Genomic DNA, 19,606 nt, shown 5'->3' with positions numbered 1-19,606 from the left:
TTGTGACCAGTTATTTTTAACAAAATGACTATTTCATTCTAAAATTAGTATGTTTTCGTCGTAAATAGTCATTCTCATTACAAATAATTAGTCACAAATACCTGTTTTTCTTATAGCATGTGTCCAGTTTGTAGATTTCATAACGAAACTTCGAATTTTATCCATAACTTTTACTCTCAAAATTTTATTTCTATTTGTATTTTTTAATCTCAACCCCTAATTTTTATTGATTAACCAACCGTCATAATAATTCTAATTTTGTCTGGCATCACTTTTTCTATCAACTACTTAAATGGAAACTATTGAAAATGTGACACATCACGAGTATAATTTAGTATAACTGAGGCAGACTACTGAACTTTGGGTTAAGTTCCTCCGACTGATAAGGTGATGAACACAACGGCCGACGTTAGGATTCCATCTGGCCTACGCGCTCTTAATAATTAGATACGCCTTTGGAGTCCTACCACAACATAACACAATATTAATTTCTTGCATGGTGAGAAATAACTGTAAAGAATAGAAATGGAAATGGAAAACAGAGGTGGAAAAATATAATTTGTATTCAGTAGTCTAAAGTATTACAAAACGTAGCCTTATATACACTTTAATAAAGGTGGAAAAAATAGTTATAAGGTTAGAAATGTATTTTAACTCTAATACACTCTCCTCAAGCTGGAGCATGAATATCAATGAGGCTCAGCTTGGACATCATGGCAGAAAATAGTGGACTGCCTAAAGCTTTGGTAAAGCAGTTAGCTAATTGATTTTTGAAGAAACATGCATTGTACGCAGAAAACCATCTTGAAGCTCATCACAAATAAAATAGCAATCGATTTCGATGTGCTTGGTACGTTCTTGAAATACGGGATTTGAAGCAATATGCAACGCAGCTTTACTATCACAATAGAGAGAAACAATTGTGGAGGTACTTGAAGATCTAAAAGCAACGAGGATAGCCAAACTAATTCACAAACTGTGGAAGCCATTGCTCGATACTCGACTTCTGCAGAGGATCTCGATACTATAGCTTGCTTCTTGGATTTCCATGACACAAGAGAATGCCAAGGAAAATACAAAAACCAGTAAGGGATCGTCTGCTGTCTTGACATCCAGCCCAATCTGAGTCAGTAAAAGCACTCAATTTGAGTGAAGAATTAGTAGAGAAGAAGAGTCCTTGGCCAGGAGCAAATTTCAAGTATTGTAGGACACGATATGCAACATTTAAATGAGGTTGCCGAGGTGAATCCATAAACTGGCTAAGGACATGCACATCAAAGGTAATATCGGGTCTAGTGATTGTAAGATAAAGCAAACAACCAACCAATCTCTATAAACTTTGGCATCCTCAAGAAGAACACCTTCACTTCGAGACAATTTCAAGTTTTGTGCCATGGGAGTCTTAACTGGTTTACTTCCCAAATATCCAGTGTCAAATAATATCTCCAAGGTGTATTTCTTTTGAGAAAGAGATATGCCTTTGGAGCTACGAGCAACTTCAAGTCCCAAAAGAAATTTCAATGGACCAAGATCTTTCAATTTAAATTTATCATCAAGGAACTTCTTGAGAGTGTTCACTGCAGCAACATCATTGCTAGCAATTAATATGTCATCGACATATACTAATACGGCAATAAAAGAAGAGCCTTGTGACCGAGTGAAGAGTGAATAATCAGCTCTTGATTAGACAAAACCATGTTGAATAATGGCGGAGGAAAACTTTGCAAACCACTGCCGGGATGCTTGCTTTAATCCATACAAGGATTTATAGAGCTTGCAAACTCTAGTGTCTCATTTTTCACCAAAACAAAGAGTTGTAGACATATACACCTCTTCTTTCAAGTCACTATGCAAAAAAACATTGTTGACATCTAATTGAATAAGATGCCAACCTTTAGTAGCTGCAATGGCTAATAAGGACTTTACTGTAACCATTTTTGCAACTGGTGAAAAGGTATCGAAAAAATCAATCCCTTCTTATTGAGTAAAACCTTTAGCTACCAGCCTAGCCTTATACCTTTCAAGGCTTCCATCAGACTTAAGTTTGACCTTATATACCCATTTGCATCCAATTGAATGTTTTCCAGGTGGTAGAGTTGTCAATGTCCAAGTCTGATTCTGCTGAAGTACAGTAATCTCTTTTGCCATAGTAGTTCTCCAATGGGGATATTTTACAGCTTGATGATAGAATTTTGGCTCAAAAAGTGATAAAATGGCAAAAGAATATGCTCGGTGTGATGAAGATAATCTAGAATAAGAAATAACATATGAAAGGGAGTATTGCTTACCTGATTCAGGACCAATAAAAGGATGTGAAGATGGGATGGAACAAGCATTAGAAGTTGCCAAATGACAGTGGTAATCCTGCAAGTAGCCAGGTGGTTTGTGTGTTCTCAATGATCTTCTACATGGAGGTAATGAATCTGGTATAGTGGGGACCGGGATAGAGTCGAGAGAGGAAGGAAAAGAAGCATTAAAAGAATGATTATGATTAGAAATATCAGGAATTGGACTAGGAAGGACAACAGACGATGATGGATTCATAAAAGAGAAGTTATCAATGTTATGTGGGATAGATTTGAAAGGAAAAATCTGCTCATGGAATGTAACATCTCTGGAAACAAAAATGGAATGATCATTAAGGTCATACAATTTGTAACCCTTAGAAGCAAGTGGATATCCAAGAAAAATACATCTATGAGCTCGAGGGGCAAATTTAGATTTGTTATGCGCAAGAGTGGAAGCATAACACAGTGAACCAAATACTCTTAAATGAGTATATGATGGTGATTTATGAAAGAGCAACTCATAAGGAGTTTCATTGGAAATAATTAGAGGAGTTCTATTGATTAGATACACGGCAGTGATGATGCAATCACTCCAAAAAATCAATGGAACATTTGATTAAAAAAAAGAGCTCGAGCTACATTTAAAATGTGTTGATACTTCCTTTCAACCACTGAATTCTATTGGGGAGTAGCTACACAGGACAATTGATGGATAATGCCTTTGCTAGAAAATAAATGATGCATAGCAAACTCATTTCCATGATTAGACCTAATGATTTTGATAATAGAGGCAAACTGATTTTCAACCATAGCAGTAAAATATTGTAAATGACTTCGAGCATCAGATTTTGATTTGAACATATAAAGCCAAGTACTATGAGAATAGTCATCCACTACGGTCAAAAAATAATGAAAACCTTCTATGGATGGAGGAGAGAAAGGTCCTGAAATATCAACATGGACAAAAACTACAATGTTTGGGATTATTATTAGAGGTGATAGAAGAGAACTGAGGCAGCAGTTTCATTCGAGATAAGGATGGATGTCCCATCCTTTGATGCCAAATAGAAACATATGCATTATTACAAGCACTAGAAACAGAACTAACAGTATGTGGTTTAACACTGAAAGAATCAACATCGGAAGATACATTTTGAGACACAAAACCATGAACTGGTGGAGGTTGTAGTAGGTATAACCCTTCTTTAGCTTGTCCCCTCCCAATCGTCCTCCAATGTATGAGGTCCTGAATAAAGCATTCATTATGAAGGAAAATAAGACAGCAAGATGAACTGGTTAGCTTGTTGACAGAAATGAGATTAAAGGTATAGGAAGGCACATATAGAACATCATGTAAGATGAGGTTCGTTGATAAGAAAATAGAACCTATATGACTTACATGAGCAGAAGTTCCATTAGGAAGCTTCAGAACAGTGTTGTGTACAGGTTGATATGAAGTGAATAAAGATATGGAGTGGACCATATGATCAGTCGCACCAGTATCAATTATCCAGTCATTATCAGAAAATTGTTTGGAAGGTTTATTGATGGAGGAAAAAACCGAATTATTAAAGGAAAATTTACCTGAGAGATGATCAGGAAGAGATGAGGTAATTGTATTTGCTGCCTGATGAGTAGGAGCAGGATTGAGAAGTGCCAAAAGTTGTTGACACTGTGTATGAGAAAGAGGTAGAGATAAATTGGAATCATTGGAGATTGCTTGGTTAGCATAAGGAGTTGAGGATCTGGCTTTAACACAACATCCTCGTGGATATCCATGAAGTTTAAAGCATTTGTCAACAGTGTGACCTTGCAATCCATAATGAGAACATAGAGGTCTATCCTTTCGAATAGAAGCCCTACTGCCAGCAGAAGGTTTGCCAATACTGCTTGAAGACAAAGCAGCAGAAGGAATGGAAGGGATCATGAAAGATCCGATGTCTCTTTGTCTTTCTTCTTGAAGAATAAGAGATAAAACTTTGTTAATTGGAGGAAGATGATCAATTAACAGAATCTGACCTCGAATGTGAGAGTATCGATCATTTAGTCCTATAAGGAAACACATAACGTAATCTTGCTGTTGGAGATCAGATAGGGATTGTAGAGCACCACATGAACAGGATGGCAATTGTATGTAATTGAGTAACTCATCCCATAATCCTTTCATTTGTGTAAAATATGCACTAACCGTGAGGTTATCTTGAGTAAGACAAGCAATAGTCTTCTGTAATTGGAAGATACGAGGTCCGTTGGCTTGAGAAAATCGATCTTTGAGATCGCACAACATTGCCATTGCAGAATCTTCATAGATCACACTAGCGGCAATTTCTTTGGATAAAGAATTAAGTAGCTAGGACAAGACCATACTATTATATCGAATCCAAGAGGAAAACTGAGAAGAAGAAGTGGAAGGTTTCAAGATGGAGCCATCAACAAATCCGATTTTGTTCTTCGCAGTTAACGCCATTGACATTGATCGACGCCAGGTATGATAGTTCTCATCATTGAGAACTTGTGTTACGAGCAATGTACCTGGACTGTCATCATGATGAAGGAAGAAAGGACTTGAAGAATCTTCATGAGGAGGAGTAAGAGTTGAAGAAACAGATGAATCAGACATTATTGTATTTTGCAAAAGAAATCTTCTGATACCATGTAAAGAACATAAATGGAAATGGAAAATAGAGGTGGAAAAATATAATTTGTATTTAGTAGTCTAAAGTATTACAAAACGTAGCCTTATATACACTTAATAAAGGCAGAAAAAATAGTTATAAGGTTAAAAATGTATTTTAACTCTAATAATAACCACGACGTACTTTGGAGGATGTCGGGAATGTTGATTGTATGATACTTTTGGCAATTTTTGCTACGTACTCCCTTGACAAACAAGCATGCATTGAACCACCTTCATGTTTCAACTAGTTACATATAGTACTATATATCTAGCCAATTGGACCACTCAGATTTTCGTGCACATGACTATAAAATTGGGCCAACCCTGTTAGCTCAAATCTTTGGGTATTGTCATCGATTTGAATAGTAATATTTTAAAATTTCTATTTTCAAATTGATATGCATGTACCTCAAACTTTTGGGTATATTATGTAAGTACTTTTTATTATGTGTTCAACATATAAGTTTGATAATAAAATAATGCATAATATTTGCGCATGTATATATGATGCGATTGATGTAATATAATTTTGCTATACCTAAAGAAAATGTGAATTTGTTCATGAGAAGGAATTAAAAAGCAGGGCTGAAGAAAACCAACGCAATTGGCCGCCATCGATGGGAACCGACCAGCCACATCAAGAACTGGTTGGAACTAGTGGAGAACCGGTTGGAGTGCGATGGAAAATGCAAGGAATCGACATTCAGCGGTTCGGTCCCGATTTGAAGCTAGGCCGGACTGCTAAACCGATCGATAAAATAAAACTATATTTTTTTAATATACACTAATCAAAACGACATTTTTTAAGTGGAACGGCTTCATTTTGCACCTATAAGTATACAAATCATAATAGAAACGACATTGTTTGGTACTAAACCAAACGACGTCGTTTTATTTAACACGAATGGGAAAAAAAAAGTATGTATGAAACGACGCCGTTCCACTTAAACTGAACGGTGTCGTTTCGAGATCAGGTCGTCTTCTTCCCCAGTCACCTTCTCCCCCGCGTTTTACACCTCTTCAACTCTCTCTCTCTCTCTCTCTCTCTCTCTCTCTCTCTCTCTCTCTCTCTCTCTCTCTCTCTCTCCTCTCCAACTCTCTCTCTCTCTTCTACAACTCTCTCTCAGAAGAGTCTATCCACTAGGGAAACCGAACTCCGACCAAGAACCGCAAGAGAACCGCCTTGATCGGTTTCCTCCTCCTCATCAACTGGTTACGGTCGGTTGCTCCACCCAATTTTCTCTCGTCAGTAGGCGTCGGTTTTGCCCAAAAACCATGCCGAAGGGTTCGGTTTTCACCTTTATTAAAAAGGATATCTCATAAAGTCCCTTGGTGACTCCATAGAGGTATAAGCATGCATCGACTAAGGCACTACACCTACTGTAAAGATGAATCAAGGAATGATGCAATCAACATAAGGTTCTCATAAACTCTTTTGAGGGATTTCTTTTTTCTAACAAAAGAGAAGAACGAACTCTATTTTGGACATGTTTTGTATGTATCAAGAGGTCTCATCAGACAACTAGGGTTGGATCAAGGGACCTGCAAACAGACAAATACAGAAGGGAGCTCGGGGCTAGTCAGAGAACCTTCTGATGCTTAAGTTAGTTTCCTTTTTAGGAAGTGTTTTCTTTGCCCTCAAATTCTGTGAGTTTGAACATACCTTGAGTGGGCTTTTATACTAGGTTTGGGGTGTTGTTGTCTCCATTCCCAAGGAGTTGTCCCATCGTGCCCCATGCTTTGTGCATGTGAATCAGTTAGAGGGCGTGATACCCTGGAGGAAATTATTAATGAAGTGTTGAGCTCTCACTTATGTCTCAGCGCCCTCTTAGTCAGGGATGACGAGTCTCATCTTTCTCTTTTCACGGAAAGAGCCATGGTTACTCTTTAGGCACGCATCCCCATAGTTGCCGCTTCATGACCATCATTTAGGTGGCTTCCCAACTTGCTACGGCGGTGCCCACCTTCCTTTCCTTAGTGTATGAGTCATGGTTACCTCTTCCGGACCCTTCCTAGCTGCTATTTTATAGGGACTTGAGGAGTTTGTGTCCCCTCGGCTTGTCTTGGTGGCACCCACCTTCATTTTTCCAGGGGAATGGTGGTTATAGCTTCTCCTACCCGCTTCCTGTAGCCACGTGCTAGTGATGATTCAAGGCAGTTGGCAGGTTAGCACACGTCACCCCTGGCCACTTATGTCGATGTCTTATTACTCTTGGGTCAGGCCGAACGAACCTCTTATTCATGGGACGAGCCCATCAAAAGCTGTTATCTTCACTTTGCCAGACCGATGGGCCTCCTTTGGTCTGTGGGTCCTTGAACTCTTAGGTTGGACCTTTTTTCCCTTTCCATTATCCTGCTAATTCTTATTGAACCAGTTCGATGGAAATTTAATTTTCCCTCTTTTTTTCTTTTCCCCTTCCCTTTTTTACGTTTTTACCCCACTCAGCCTAACGACTAGGCTCCTCAGACCTGTCTTGATGAGTCGTTTGGCTTTCTCGTGTTGCTTTGTATCGTGTGTTTCACAGGATTCAAACCCTTCTGTATCCCCCTTTTGACACATGGGCGTGGAAGGCCAACCGTCACTTCTCCCATATATAAACATGGTTCTACCCTCCTTTCTCCCTTTTACCACAACGTTTTATCTGTATGCTCCAATCTTTCATTCTCTTTGCTCGATTCTCTTCCTCCTCTGTCACTTTTTTCAATCTCCATTTCAATGGCTCCCTAGAAGGCCGTTCAACCCAAAATTCCTGGAGACCTAGATTTGCCCGATGTTCACACCACAGAGCAATTTTACATTAGGTAATAATGGTGTTTAGATGTCACCCTCGAGTTCTTGTTGTCGCTAGCTTCCACCTTTCGCGTCCCTAACACGGTGGTTTTCAAGGCTCCTAGACCACGCAAAGGGGCAGCCGACGACAAGGGTTATGCATTGAAGGTCGCCCTCTTTCCTAGCATGTTCTCCTACAGGTTGAGCCTACCCTACCCTACCCTACCCTTCCCTCGCCTTGTCCGTGACCTGCTAGATCGTCTCGGATTGGCCCATTCTCAACTCCACCCAAGCGCTCGGAGGATCCTGATGTGCTGTTGCGTCCTCTGGCAGGGAGCTTTGTTAGAATAAGACCCAGAGCATGCTGACCTTACAGGCCGTGAATTTCTTCTGACCCATAACCTCATAAAACGTGAGGGGAACATTTGCAGTTTCAGGGCGATGCACGCCCTCGACTCCTTGGAGCAATATTACCGCAAGGTCAAAGACTGGACTTCCAAACTTCTATTTGTTTCCAATTAAGGGTAGGAATTTTTGATCGGACAGGTAAATTGTCATGAGTTCCCTATTCAAATCATATGGGGGGTGGTTCCTGATGATAAAGTGATAAGGCCTAAGGCCTAAGGCCTTTTCTGAAGAGTTACGTGGTATTGCCCTTATCAAAGAATGGATGAAGAATCACCCGTCCGATGTCCTCTCAGAGACTCTTCTTAGGGAGGAAAATATAGAGCATTTTTACCTCCCCTCGGCCACACTGTTTTTGACAAAAGCTCCCCCCCCCCTCCCCAGCTCGGAAGCATTCCCCCAGTCTTCCTCCCTCAGGCAAAGGGAAGAAAACTGTGTAGAGGTTACTAGGGTCGACAATAACCTAGTGTCCCTTGTTCGATTCCCTTTAGGGTAGTCCCCTGTGCTGATTGAGGTACATTAGCCACCACCATCTATGGTAGCTCCTCTATTAGCCCACGCCAAGCGTCCATCAGAGCTGCCAAGGAGGCAAAGGATGGGAGTCCTGCCATCCCTAAAGTACCAGCCGCTTCTCTTTCTGCCGCAATTGTGATCATGGAATCTATCACTGTTGTAGTCCCTATAGTGCCAGTCACACCAATGGGACCACGCAGGATGTCCCAAGGGGTTGAGATGCTCTCAATTCATTTCTATGGGGCCTTCCTGGAACCAGCTCCTCGTCAATCAACTTTGGTAGAGACTCCTCCTGAGGTGAACGTGGAGATGATCCCCTCCCTCCTCTCCGTCCACAACGCACTTCACCTTCGGGGGTCAAGTCTTTGAGGGTGCTGCTGAAGATTGTGCAGGAAGCCTTGACTTAGATGCAGAGAGGGTATCTTCCCCTGAGTCCCCTTGTGCCCAGTCGTTAGAAGAAGACCTCGCTTCTGCCCATGATGCTATCGGGCTTGTTGTGGCTCCTGCTATGGAGCCTGTCGGGAGAGCTTTGGGAGGGGATGAGGTGGAGCCAGGGTTGGATGCGGTTCCTGACCTCGCTGCCAAGAAGACGACTACTCCCCTCTCTCCCTTACCTGTCGCGAGGTCGCCTGCTGCTAGAAGTAAGATCGCCATGGAGTTGAGGACTAAAGGGGAGAGTCTGCGTGGCCCTAGTAAGAGATGGGGGCCACAAAGTTTTGGCAAGGAGCTTCCTACTGTCGTTGAGTGCCATCTTCTTTCCCAACCTGCCATCACTTTTGAAAAGAGTATCGCGAGCGCAGGTGAAGACGTGGAGGCCGCTACTCTACCATCCTTTGAAGAAAGCCCAGTGGAGGCCATTCCTCTCTCCACAGGATCCAAAGCGTGAGCAGCTTGGGTGGAGTCTCTGGAATGAGTGACCAAGTCTTTGATGGAGCTCTTTTCTAAGGACTCTTGCACTTGTTTATATTTTCTGCCATGCTATCAATTATACCCTATATTAACTATTCCTATGTTTGCTTTTGTTAGTGACACGGTGCATCTCGGCTGGTCGCCTTTATCGTGGATGGCCAGGAAGTAGTTGAGTGGGAGAGCCAGACTTTTCGTTCATTGGCATGGAAAGCTTTGCGCTGTGCTCGGGGGGAGAGGGAGGAGAAGGAGTGTCTAGAAATGGATTTGGTGAAGGCCCAGCTCGCTCACAAAAAGACCCAGAAGCAAGTCAAAAAGCGTTATCGCCAGCAAAAGACATTAAAGGCCGAGCTTGCCTTGTCAAAGGAGCGGGTAGAGTTGGCTTGCCATAATGCCCTGACTGAGTCGGAGGCGAGAAGCTCAGCCATGGATTTAGTTGATTACCTGACCACAAAGGTGTCGGATCTTGAGAAATCGCAGAGCCAGTTGAAGGGGGAGAATATTGAGTTGAAGGGCCGAAAAACTTCGAGGCTCAGTTGCTTTAGCAGTTGGATAAAGATCGCTAGTCCCTTTCAGAGGCTTTGAAAGGATGGAAAGATTCTTTTAACGGCTTCCAAGGCCGCTACTAACCGAGAGAAAATGAGGGCTGACCAAGTGTTTGAAGAACTAAGGGGGGCCGAGAAGCAGCTAGCTACTCAGAATGTGGTCATTCGAGATCTATGGAGTGACATGTCTCAAGTTTAGGATGATGTTCCCCGCTTGGAGAGGCAACTGAGGTCGACCATGTTCATTTGCTACAAGCTTGGTTGCACGGATACATTGAAGGCCTCAAGAGGATGCGAGACCACATTCTGGAGAACCCTCAGGTAGACTAGAAAGCCCTCACCCCTGCGAACTCCCTGTAGACCTAGACGTGCTTGAACACGGTTTCACCTTGGGCAGAGAAATGATGCCCGACTCCTTCCCTCCTAACTTTGACACCCCCGATCCTGATCCTAATGCTCTTGATACAGATCCTAATGCTCCTACTCCTTAACTTTTGGTTATGCTTATCTGTTTTTAAAGTTATGTACATTATTTCATTTTCTTGTAAAGAACTCTGTCCGAGTATCTATAGGCATCATTGTGGTCATCTGCTCGTGCTTTGTATACGTTTAACTATCAATAAAATTAACTTTTTCCTTTGTTGCTTGACCTCATATGTTTGTCTCTCTTTTTGTTGTTTTTCCCTTTTCTTTTTCCTTTTTCGGCCTCGTAGATTGAGGCAAGGGATGAGGAAAGTTCGTGGAGACACGACACTTGGCTCCCCTAGTCTTCTCGTCGATCTTGTAGATTGAGCCAATGGATGAGGCAAGTTCGTGGAAGCATGGCACTTAGCTCCCCTAATCTTCCTGTTGACCTTGTAGACTAAGGGAAGGGTCGAGACAAGTAAGTGGAGATATGGTGCTTGGCTCCCATGGTTTTCTCATCGGCCTCATAGACTGAGGCAAGGAATGAGGTAGGTTCGTGGAGACACGGTACTTGGCTCCCCTAATCTGCATATTGGCCTCATAGACTAAGGCGAGGGATGATATAAGTCTATGGAAACACATTACTTTTCTCCCCTAGTCTTCTCGTTGGCCTTGTAGGCTGAGGCAAGTCCGTGGAGACTCTGTACTTGGCTCCTTTGGTCTTCTCGTCGGCCTCACAGATTGATGCAAGGGATGAAGCAAGTTTGTGGAGACACGATACTTGACTTCCTTTGTCTTCTCGTCGGCCTCGTAGACTAAGGCAATGGATGAGGCAAAGTCTGTAGAGACATGGTACTTGGCTCCTCTAGTATTCTTGTTGGAAACATAAAACAAACAAAAGCAAAAATAGAGGTAAATGAGAGATTAAAAGAGTTATCTAATATTTCATTCAACTTGATACATCCGTCTACAATGTTTTCAACTAAAACATTTCCGCAAATGCTCTACACTACAAGGGTGTGGTAACTCTTTTCCTTGTGCATCCTTGAGTCAGTCGGACCCTAGTTGACTACTAGTCGTGACTACGTAAGACCCTCCCCACAGCGAGCCCAGCTTTCCTTCATCCTTGGTCGTCGTTCTCGTCTCTTTAAGCACCAAATCTCCTATTTTAAAAGATTGGGGTTAGACCCGTCGATTAAGGCTCTGCTCCACTTTTCTCTTATGGGCTGCCATCTTCGCCTCTGCCTCCATTCTCCTTTCTTCCAAAAGATTGAGTTCCTCTTTCAACTTGGTGTCGTTGTTTTCCTAATCAACATGCTGGACTCGACACATGGGCATCCCTATCTCTACCGTCAAGACAACCTCTTGCCCATAGGTGAGGGAGAAGGGGGTCTCCCCCGTTGGGGTCTTTAATGTGGTTCGGTAGGCCCAAAGTACTTCTAGAGGCTCCTCGGGCCACAGTCACTTCCTTTCACCTAGCTTCTTCTTGAGGATATTAAGCAAAACCTTGTTAGTAGCCTCGACTTGCCCGTTAGACTTTGGATGTTCTGGTGATGAATATCTTACCTCAATCCCCATCTCCCGACACTAATCATAATAGTGACCACAATCAAATTGCTACCCATTATCCGATTTGATTATCTGGGGAATTCTGAATCTGCACACAACTGCTTTTCATAAAAAACGCATGATGATGTTTGCCGTTATGGACGCCAGGGGTTCTGCTTCCACCATTTTGTGAAGTAATCTTCTACGACCACCCCAAAATTCACCCCACCTTTGCGGGGTGGAAAAGACCTAATCAAGTCAATCCCCACTGCATAAAAGGCCATGGTGATGTGATAGATATCAACTCCTCAGGTGGGTATTGAGGTATCGGGGAGAACTCTTGGCATTTTTGGAAAATTTCTTCCACGTCCTTGAGGGCCCGAGGCCAGTAGTATCTTGCTTTTGTTACCTTGGCCACCAACGATCGTTTGCCAGAATAGTTTCCACACACTCTTTTGTGCACTTTTGCTAATATGTACTATGCTTCCTCCTTTGATACACATCTCAAGAGGGGAGTTGAGTAACCCCGCCAGTATAACACATCGTTCACCAGGGTGAACCGCGCTACTCTGTGTCTAACTTTCTAGCTTCCCCCTTAGCTTCTGGTAACTCGTCGGCCTCTAAATACCTGACCCTCGACACCTGCTGAATTTGAAAGTATCGAAAGTGGGCACTCCTTCTTTCGACTTCCTGTAAATACCTTCTCAGTCTTTCACTTTTCATTGCAAACTCTCCTTTAACCTGATTGACCACAACCTGGGCATCTACTCTCGCCTCTATTTCCTTAGCCCCGAGAGATGCTATGACTATCAACCCGGCCAACAGTGTCTCATACTCTGCTTCATTTTTGGTAGCTTTGAAGGCTAGTCGGATGGCATATTCGTACCCCACTCCTTCATCCAAAACAATATGCACCTCCACTCCCCCTCCAGCCCGGCATGACGAGCCGTCTACAAATACATGCTAGGGCTTTAAGGATGATTCATATTACAGCTCCTCTGGGAACCTAGTAAACTCTGACACAAAGTTTGCCAATACCTTCCCCTTCAAAGTGCTCCTAGGCACATAGTCGATGTCAAATTCACTTAGCTCCATGGCCTAATTGACCAATTGACCTGATACTTCTGGCCGCTGGAGGATTTTCTTTACAGGTGCTTCCGTGAGGATGCGCATGGGTGAGTCTAGAAGTATGGCCATAGTCTCTCGGAAGTGTGGGTGGAGGATCCCTTCCTCGTCAGCCTTTCCAAAGGTGATGACTGGAGTCGTGCACTTTCCCTCCTAGGTCGATGCTCCGCTACATATATCTCCTGAAAGCATGCTTTCCTCACGTGTGCCTTTCTTCCAGAAGATGTCAGCCCTCCTCTGGCTAACGCTACTACAATGGTTCAAATTTCTAGTAATGAAAGGCCCTGACATGGGGGCATTCACGATCGATTGTTTCCAAACCCTCCATCTCTCCTGCCTTCTTGGGATTTCGCTATTCCTTCTTATTCGATCATCCCGGCTTCGACCCTGCTCTTGATTACCTTGTCGATCCTGCCTGTTTGCCCACGGGGAGTCACCCCTTCTTCCACCTAAGGTTTTACATTCTGTTGTGTTGTAGCTAGTAGTCTTGTGAAAATGGCAGTAGCAATTTTCTCCTTCTTACGCTCTTACCTCCTGGGTTTGAAGGTCCTTAGCATCCTCTATCGTCAACGCTGAACGACCATGGCGAGGGCGCACCTTTTGTTGGTAAAGGCCTATGGCGCCCACTCTCTTGCCTATTCTGTCCACCTTTATCAACTGGCTTTGCTTGCGACCGGAGCCTTAGCCTTCTTGTCACCCTATTCAAGGTATATTCTTTTTTAAGGCAGTTAAGGCCCAAAGGATATCTTCTGCATTAATGAACCCGTCAGCCTGGTCCTTGAATTGTCTCAAGGCATTCTACACACCAAATCCGCCATGAATGGACTTCAAGGCCAAATGCCTCCCAAGAGGGCTACAAGTGTGATTTTTTTTGTTTGGGTCATCTATCGTCATACGCTCCTTGTTGAATCTGAACAGGTAAGACATCAAGCTCTCATCCTCCCGCTGCTTGATTTTCAGGAGATAAGCCACCGATCGTCGCCTCTTACAACTGGCCATGAATTGCGTGAAGAAGAGCTGCAACAGATCCTCAAAATGGATAACTGAGTTCGGTGCAAAGGATGCAAACCAGGCTCGTGTCGCCCCTTTCAAGTTCAAAGGGAATGCCCGACATGTGACCTCTCCTAGGAAACCGTGCAGGGTCATGTGTGCCCTAAAGGTGTCTAAATGCTCCGATGGATCTTTAGATCTGTCATACAGGTCTATCTGGAGGACTTTAAACTTTGGCGGTAGTGGCACCGCCATCATGCTTGCACTATAAGGTAGGCCAGTGTTGGCAACCATTTAGTCCACTAAGGAGGATTTTCCTACTCTTCTCGCCATTTCTTGGTACTTATCTTGGAGCTCATGCTTGATTTTTTTTTTATCTCCCTCGTCGTACTCCATTATTACTCTACATGACTCTTCCTCCTGGTTGTAACTTGGCTCTGGGTCTTCCGTTGATCTATGGGGGCTTTCTCGCAAAGTCTCGTTTTCTTTCTGAAGTGCTTCTACCTACAGCATCAACCTTTTCACCAACTCTTCTTTCTCCATCTGTGGTGTGTCCATGGTTATTGATGAGCCCACCAAGCCCAAGCTGCCCCGAAGTGTCTCATTAGTTTGTTAGGATTATCCCATAGACAGAGCCACTGTTTTGGACGTGTTTCGTACGTATCAGGAGGTCTTCTCGGACAGTTGGAGGGTGGATAAAGGAACTTGCAAACATACAAATACAGAAGAGAGCTCGGGGGTGGTCAGGGGACCCTCCGATGCTTAAGTTAGTTTCCTTTTTAGGAAGTGTTTTCTTTGCCTTCAAATTCCATGAGTTTGAACATACCTTGAGTGAGGTTTTATACTAGGTTTGGGATGTTGTTGCTTCCATTTCCAAGGAGTTGTCCCTTTGTGCACGTGAATCATTTAGGGGGTGTGATACCCTGGAGGAAATGATTAATGCGGCGTTGAGCTCTAACTTATGTCTCAACGCCTTCTCAGTCAGGGTCAACGAGTCTCATCTCTCTCTTTTCGCAGGGAGAGCCATGGTTTCTCTTTCAGTACACATCCCCACAGCTGCCATTTCATGAGCATCATTTCAGTGGTTTCTCAGCCTACTACGATGGCCCCCACTTTCCTTAGTGTATGAGTCATAGTTATCTATTATGCACGCTTCCTAGCAATTGTTTTCTAGGGACTTGAGAAGTTTGCGTCCCCTCGGCCTGTCCTGGTGGCACCCACCTTCTTTTTCCTAGGAGAATGGTGGTTATTGCTTCTCCTACACGCTTTCTAGTAGCCACGTGCTAGTGATGATTCAAGGCAGCTGGCAGGTCGGTGCACATTACCCCTAGCCACTTCTGTTGATGTCTCATTACTTTTGGGCTGGGTCGAACGGAATAGTTATAGTTATGACTTAGACAAAACTAATAGGCCTTCTTTGGCCCGTGGGGCTTAAACTCTTGGATTGAGCTTTTTTACTCTCTCCAAACTCTTTTTTGAGGGACTTGTACGGAATAGTTATAGTTATGACTTAGACATCATTGTTCTATTGGGTGATGAATATATATATATATATATATATATATATATTTATATATATATAGTTGTGGTGGCTACAATCTAATTTAATTGGTCTATTTTAAAGTCTCTTGTTTGGATAGTAAAAGTGTTTCATTTTAATATTATAATATTTTTAAATTCTCACACAAAATATAATGATCAATTTAATATTTTTAAATTTTAAAATAATAATAATATTAAAAAATAATATTTTAATAATATTTATTTAAATTTTCTCTAAAATTATTTTACAAACATCAAGTAATTCTGATATTCAAAGTTCTCACAATTTTTACGATTTTTTATCTCAATTCTTATCAATATGGTATTATATATTTAAGAATTTATCATTTAACATTATATTATAAAATAATAAAAAATAAATGATAAATAGATTTTCTGATTTCATTTTCTACTCGCTCCCGTTAAAAAAGTGGCAGGCAAATTACGTGATTGACCGACCTTCACTGCAGAGGGATTCAGATATAGGACTTGGACATCGCAGAAAGGATAAGTGTTGGCGTATATAATTATCGGCTGGAAATCATTTGAAATAATTCACGCACTTTGAAGCATTTATACGTTTTCTGTCTTTTTGTGGTCGATTCTTCTGCATCATCCACAACACCATCTGTCATGTCTTGGGTCCCATCAACGCCGTGCCAGCCACCAGCTTCGCCTTTGAATTTTGATCCATCTTTGCTAGATCGAGGACTCGCCAACCAAAGGTCATCCTTCTTGATTGGTTTTAAAGTTATTCTCTCTTTTATCTTATTCTCATTATTAATCATTATTAATAAGTAAGTGATCGTGATAATTAGTTTTTTTCCCTTAATTAACATATAAAGGAAAACTGAAAAATTAATCAGAAATGTTTCGTACAAATTTTATATAGATAAATTTTGCATAATTTTTTTTTAACGTGTTAGTCTCTTTAATTCTCACTTGAAATCCTTAAATTCAAGCAATAATTTGAGTAAATCTTGATCCAACACATGCAACTCACCAAAATATATAATTCATGACTGACATGAGTAATATTTATGGTGTGTTTATACGTGTGTAGTGATCAATTTGAGTTCTATGTAACATTGGCCTGTTGGGTGGTCTCACGTGTATTGTTTATTCATGTGTGAAAGGTCGAGATCTGAAAATTTCTTATTTTGATGGCAACGCGCATTGTTCAAGGTTGCTTTATACGTGATAAAATATAATTAATAAAATAAAATAAAAATCTATGATCACCCAAGGCTTGTTCGATCTTGTCAACATCCAAGGTCTCCCTCTTTATCTTGTTTTTTTCATGTGGTGCTTTGTGGAGCCTCTAGCTAGTTATTGATGACATTTATGAAAAATGTTTCTAAAAGTGTCTTTTTTAATTATTATATATAATTGTAGAATGTGTAAGAATCATACAGTGATTTTGAAAAAAACAATAAAATTTATTATTTAAAAATTAATCTTATTTTTATGTAGATTTCTTATTTATTTATTTTTTTAAAAATAATTGTGCTGTACTTGTTTATTTATAATTATAATTATTATTTTTCTTTTTATTTTGGGTTAAATTTTGTGAGGTTGAGAGACAACAAAACCGATTTCTGCAAGTTTTCGGTGATGGACGAAAAGGGTTCCGAATAGTGCAAATCTTGTGGGTTAAATTGCGTTACAGCTATCGAAAATGGTCCCGAATTTGGGTCTGAATAGTGCTTTCTTTTTTCTTTTTTTTTTCATGAATTTTTTTAATTATTATAAATATTTTAAAAAAAATAAAAAAAATTACAACATTATTAAAAAATATTTTTTTAATCATTAAATAAAAAATATATATCATTTAGAACACAAATTTAAATCTTAAATTTGAGACCCAAAACATTTCTCTATATTGAGAGTGGGAAATAAAAAGCAAGTAAAGCGGCCAACCGAGAGGAATGGTGGAGGGAAGCCATCCCATCAAATCGGAAGCAAGCAATAATCCTCAAAAGGAAAAGTAAAGGATCCAAATATGATCTTGCAGGGATTGTTTGTATATGGCATGCTGCATGGATGCCAAAGAAACGAAGTCAGCAGCTTCGAAAGCAAGTGGCACATATAGTGGCCTAAAAATCTGCATATATTTCATGAGAACCGTCGGACTAAAAAGTATTAATTCTGTCTTGCATCATTGCATGTACTGGTAACTGGCATTCTCGACCATCCAAGGCCAAGGTATCTTTTTTATTTTATTTTTTTTTATTTTTACTAAATTAATTGAATTGTTATACTTATCATCCATAGACTACATATTTATTATAGAAAAAATAAATTTTAAAAAAAATCCACACAGATGCTGCCACTCGATTTCTTCTGGCCAGGTGTATGCACACGTATGTATATATGCATGCTTTCTAAAAAATTATAGGAAAATCTCAATAAATTTTGTGTATAAGTAGCATTTTCTAGGTCCTATTGAAATTAGAGAAGTTGAGATGTAAATAATAGTATTTTATAGATTTCATTGAGATGGATTTAACTTTTTTAGGCTGAAATAAATTGAACTTTTTAAGTTGAAATGTATGAAGTATATTGAAATGAGTTTAACTTTTTTATGGAAAGTTGAAAAAGTAATGAGTTTCATTAATGATTGGTTTAAGATGTGTTAAGATTGGTTCAACAACCAAACAAATCCTTAAGAAAAGAGTTTTACTACTTTTCATCCTCACACACCACACAACATATTTATTTTTATTTTTTTAAGTTTTTTTTTTTAATTTTAATATTCTTAAACTAATTAAATCATTCTACTCATAGTTCATATACCACACATTTGATAAGAGAAAAAAAATAAAAATAAAAAAGTATAATGTGTGAAGATGATAAATAAATTTTTTCTTAAAAAAAAATACAATGTCTTGAAGGTATATTTGATAGGACCAATATTTCCACCTAAAACCAATGGGAATGTATTCAAGATCAGATTGTAGATCGTGACTTAGTCTAGAATATAATATAAATAGTTAAATCTACTTCTTTTTATTAGTTTAACTTTTTAGAATAAATAGTGATTTCAAATCATGTTATGATCGGAATAAATCTCATGAGTTGAACTCTAACTCTACAGTATATCTAATTTATCAATTAAATATTCTATGTGTTGGCCCGCTCATTAAGAAGTATCATTAAAAAAATTATCATTACAATTTTAAAGGTACCGGATTTAAAAGTCTACAAAATATAGAGAGAAATACAATTTGCTTAGTTAAAGCTTCGTTTGGATCACAAACATCTCTCAACTCATCATTACAACTTTTTCAAATTCTAATATAAAATATAATAAATAATTCAACTTTTTTAAATTCTAAAATAATAATAATATTAAAAAATAATATTCTAACAATATTTTATCATCTCAATTCAACTCAACTCAACTCACTTTAACATCCAAACGCAACCAAAGTGTCTTTCTTTTATCATCCTTGATGTGGTATCAAAATATTGATCGTTTAATACCACATCAAGAAATTGTGAAAAGATAATTAATATTAAAATGCTTCTAAATATAAGTTTTCAAATAGTTAATTAAGTTTTGTGCATAAAATTAATATTTGTTATAAGTTTTTGGAATGCAACAATTAACTGTTAGGGAGCTCACAATTCTTCTTCCCACTCACATTAGTATAGCATCAAATGATTTGAAGATTAATAAAATATATATATAATAATTAATTTTGTAATTATTTAATATCATATCAAACAAAATATAAAAAGATATCGTTGAAACTAATTAAAACACGTCTCTCCATAGATGTTACTTAGATTAGCATACAGCTTGTAAGATCCGAATTCATGTATTTCTGTATACCTTTAAGTCATATCCGTGATTGAAGGTTGCAATTTTGGACGGATTCAGAAATTT

At 39.9% G+C, this 19,606-nt stretch overlaps 1 protein-coding gene across 1 annotated transcript; it reads right to left on the bottom strand.

Moving 5' to 3' along the window:
• Positions 1–969: 969 nt before the first annotated feature.
• On the bottom strand, positions 970–4,581 carry LOC109021703. Its single transcript, XM_019004394.1, has 3 exons — positions 3,688–4,581; positions 3,397–3,534; positions 970–1,122 (listed from the first exon to the last, which is right to left on the bottom strand). The coding sequence occupies exons 1-3, from the start codon at positions 4,579–4,581 to the stop codon at positions 970–972; spliced, it is 1,185 nt and encodes a 394-aa protein (XP_018859939.1).
• Positions 4,582–19,606: the final 15,025 nt, after the last annotated feature.

This window comes from Juglans regia, chromosome 2, assembly GCF_001411555.2.
Source record: "Juglans regia cultivar Chandler chromosome 2, Walnut 2.0, whole genome shotgun sequence".
NCBI classification, from domain to species: domain Eukaryota; kingdom Viridiplantae; phylum Streptophyta; class Magnoliopsida; order Fagales; family Juglandaceae; genus Juglans; species Juglans regia.
This window is presented reverse-complemented; position numbering and strand designations above follow the sequence as displayed.

What these genes read in the sequence shown, in the direction of transcription:
- LOC109021703 (XM_019004394.1), bottom strand. Translation starts at nt 4,581, where the DNA reads ATGGCAATGTTGTGCGATCTCAAAGATCGATTTTCTCAAGCCAACGGA. An exon ending in CTAATGGAACTTCTGCTCAT is followed by an intron (nt 3,535 to 3,687) that starts GTAAGTCATATA and finishes TGCTTTATTCAG; the next exon opens with GACCTCATACATTGGAGGAC. An exon ending in TCAGTGTTAAACCACATACT is followed by an intron (nt 1,123 to 3,396) that starts GTTAGTTCTGTT and finishes TTACTGACTCAG; the next exon opens with ATTGGGCTGGATGTCAAGAC.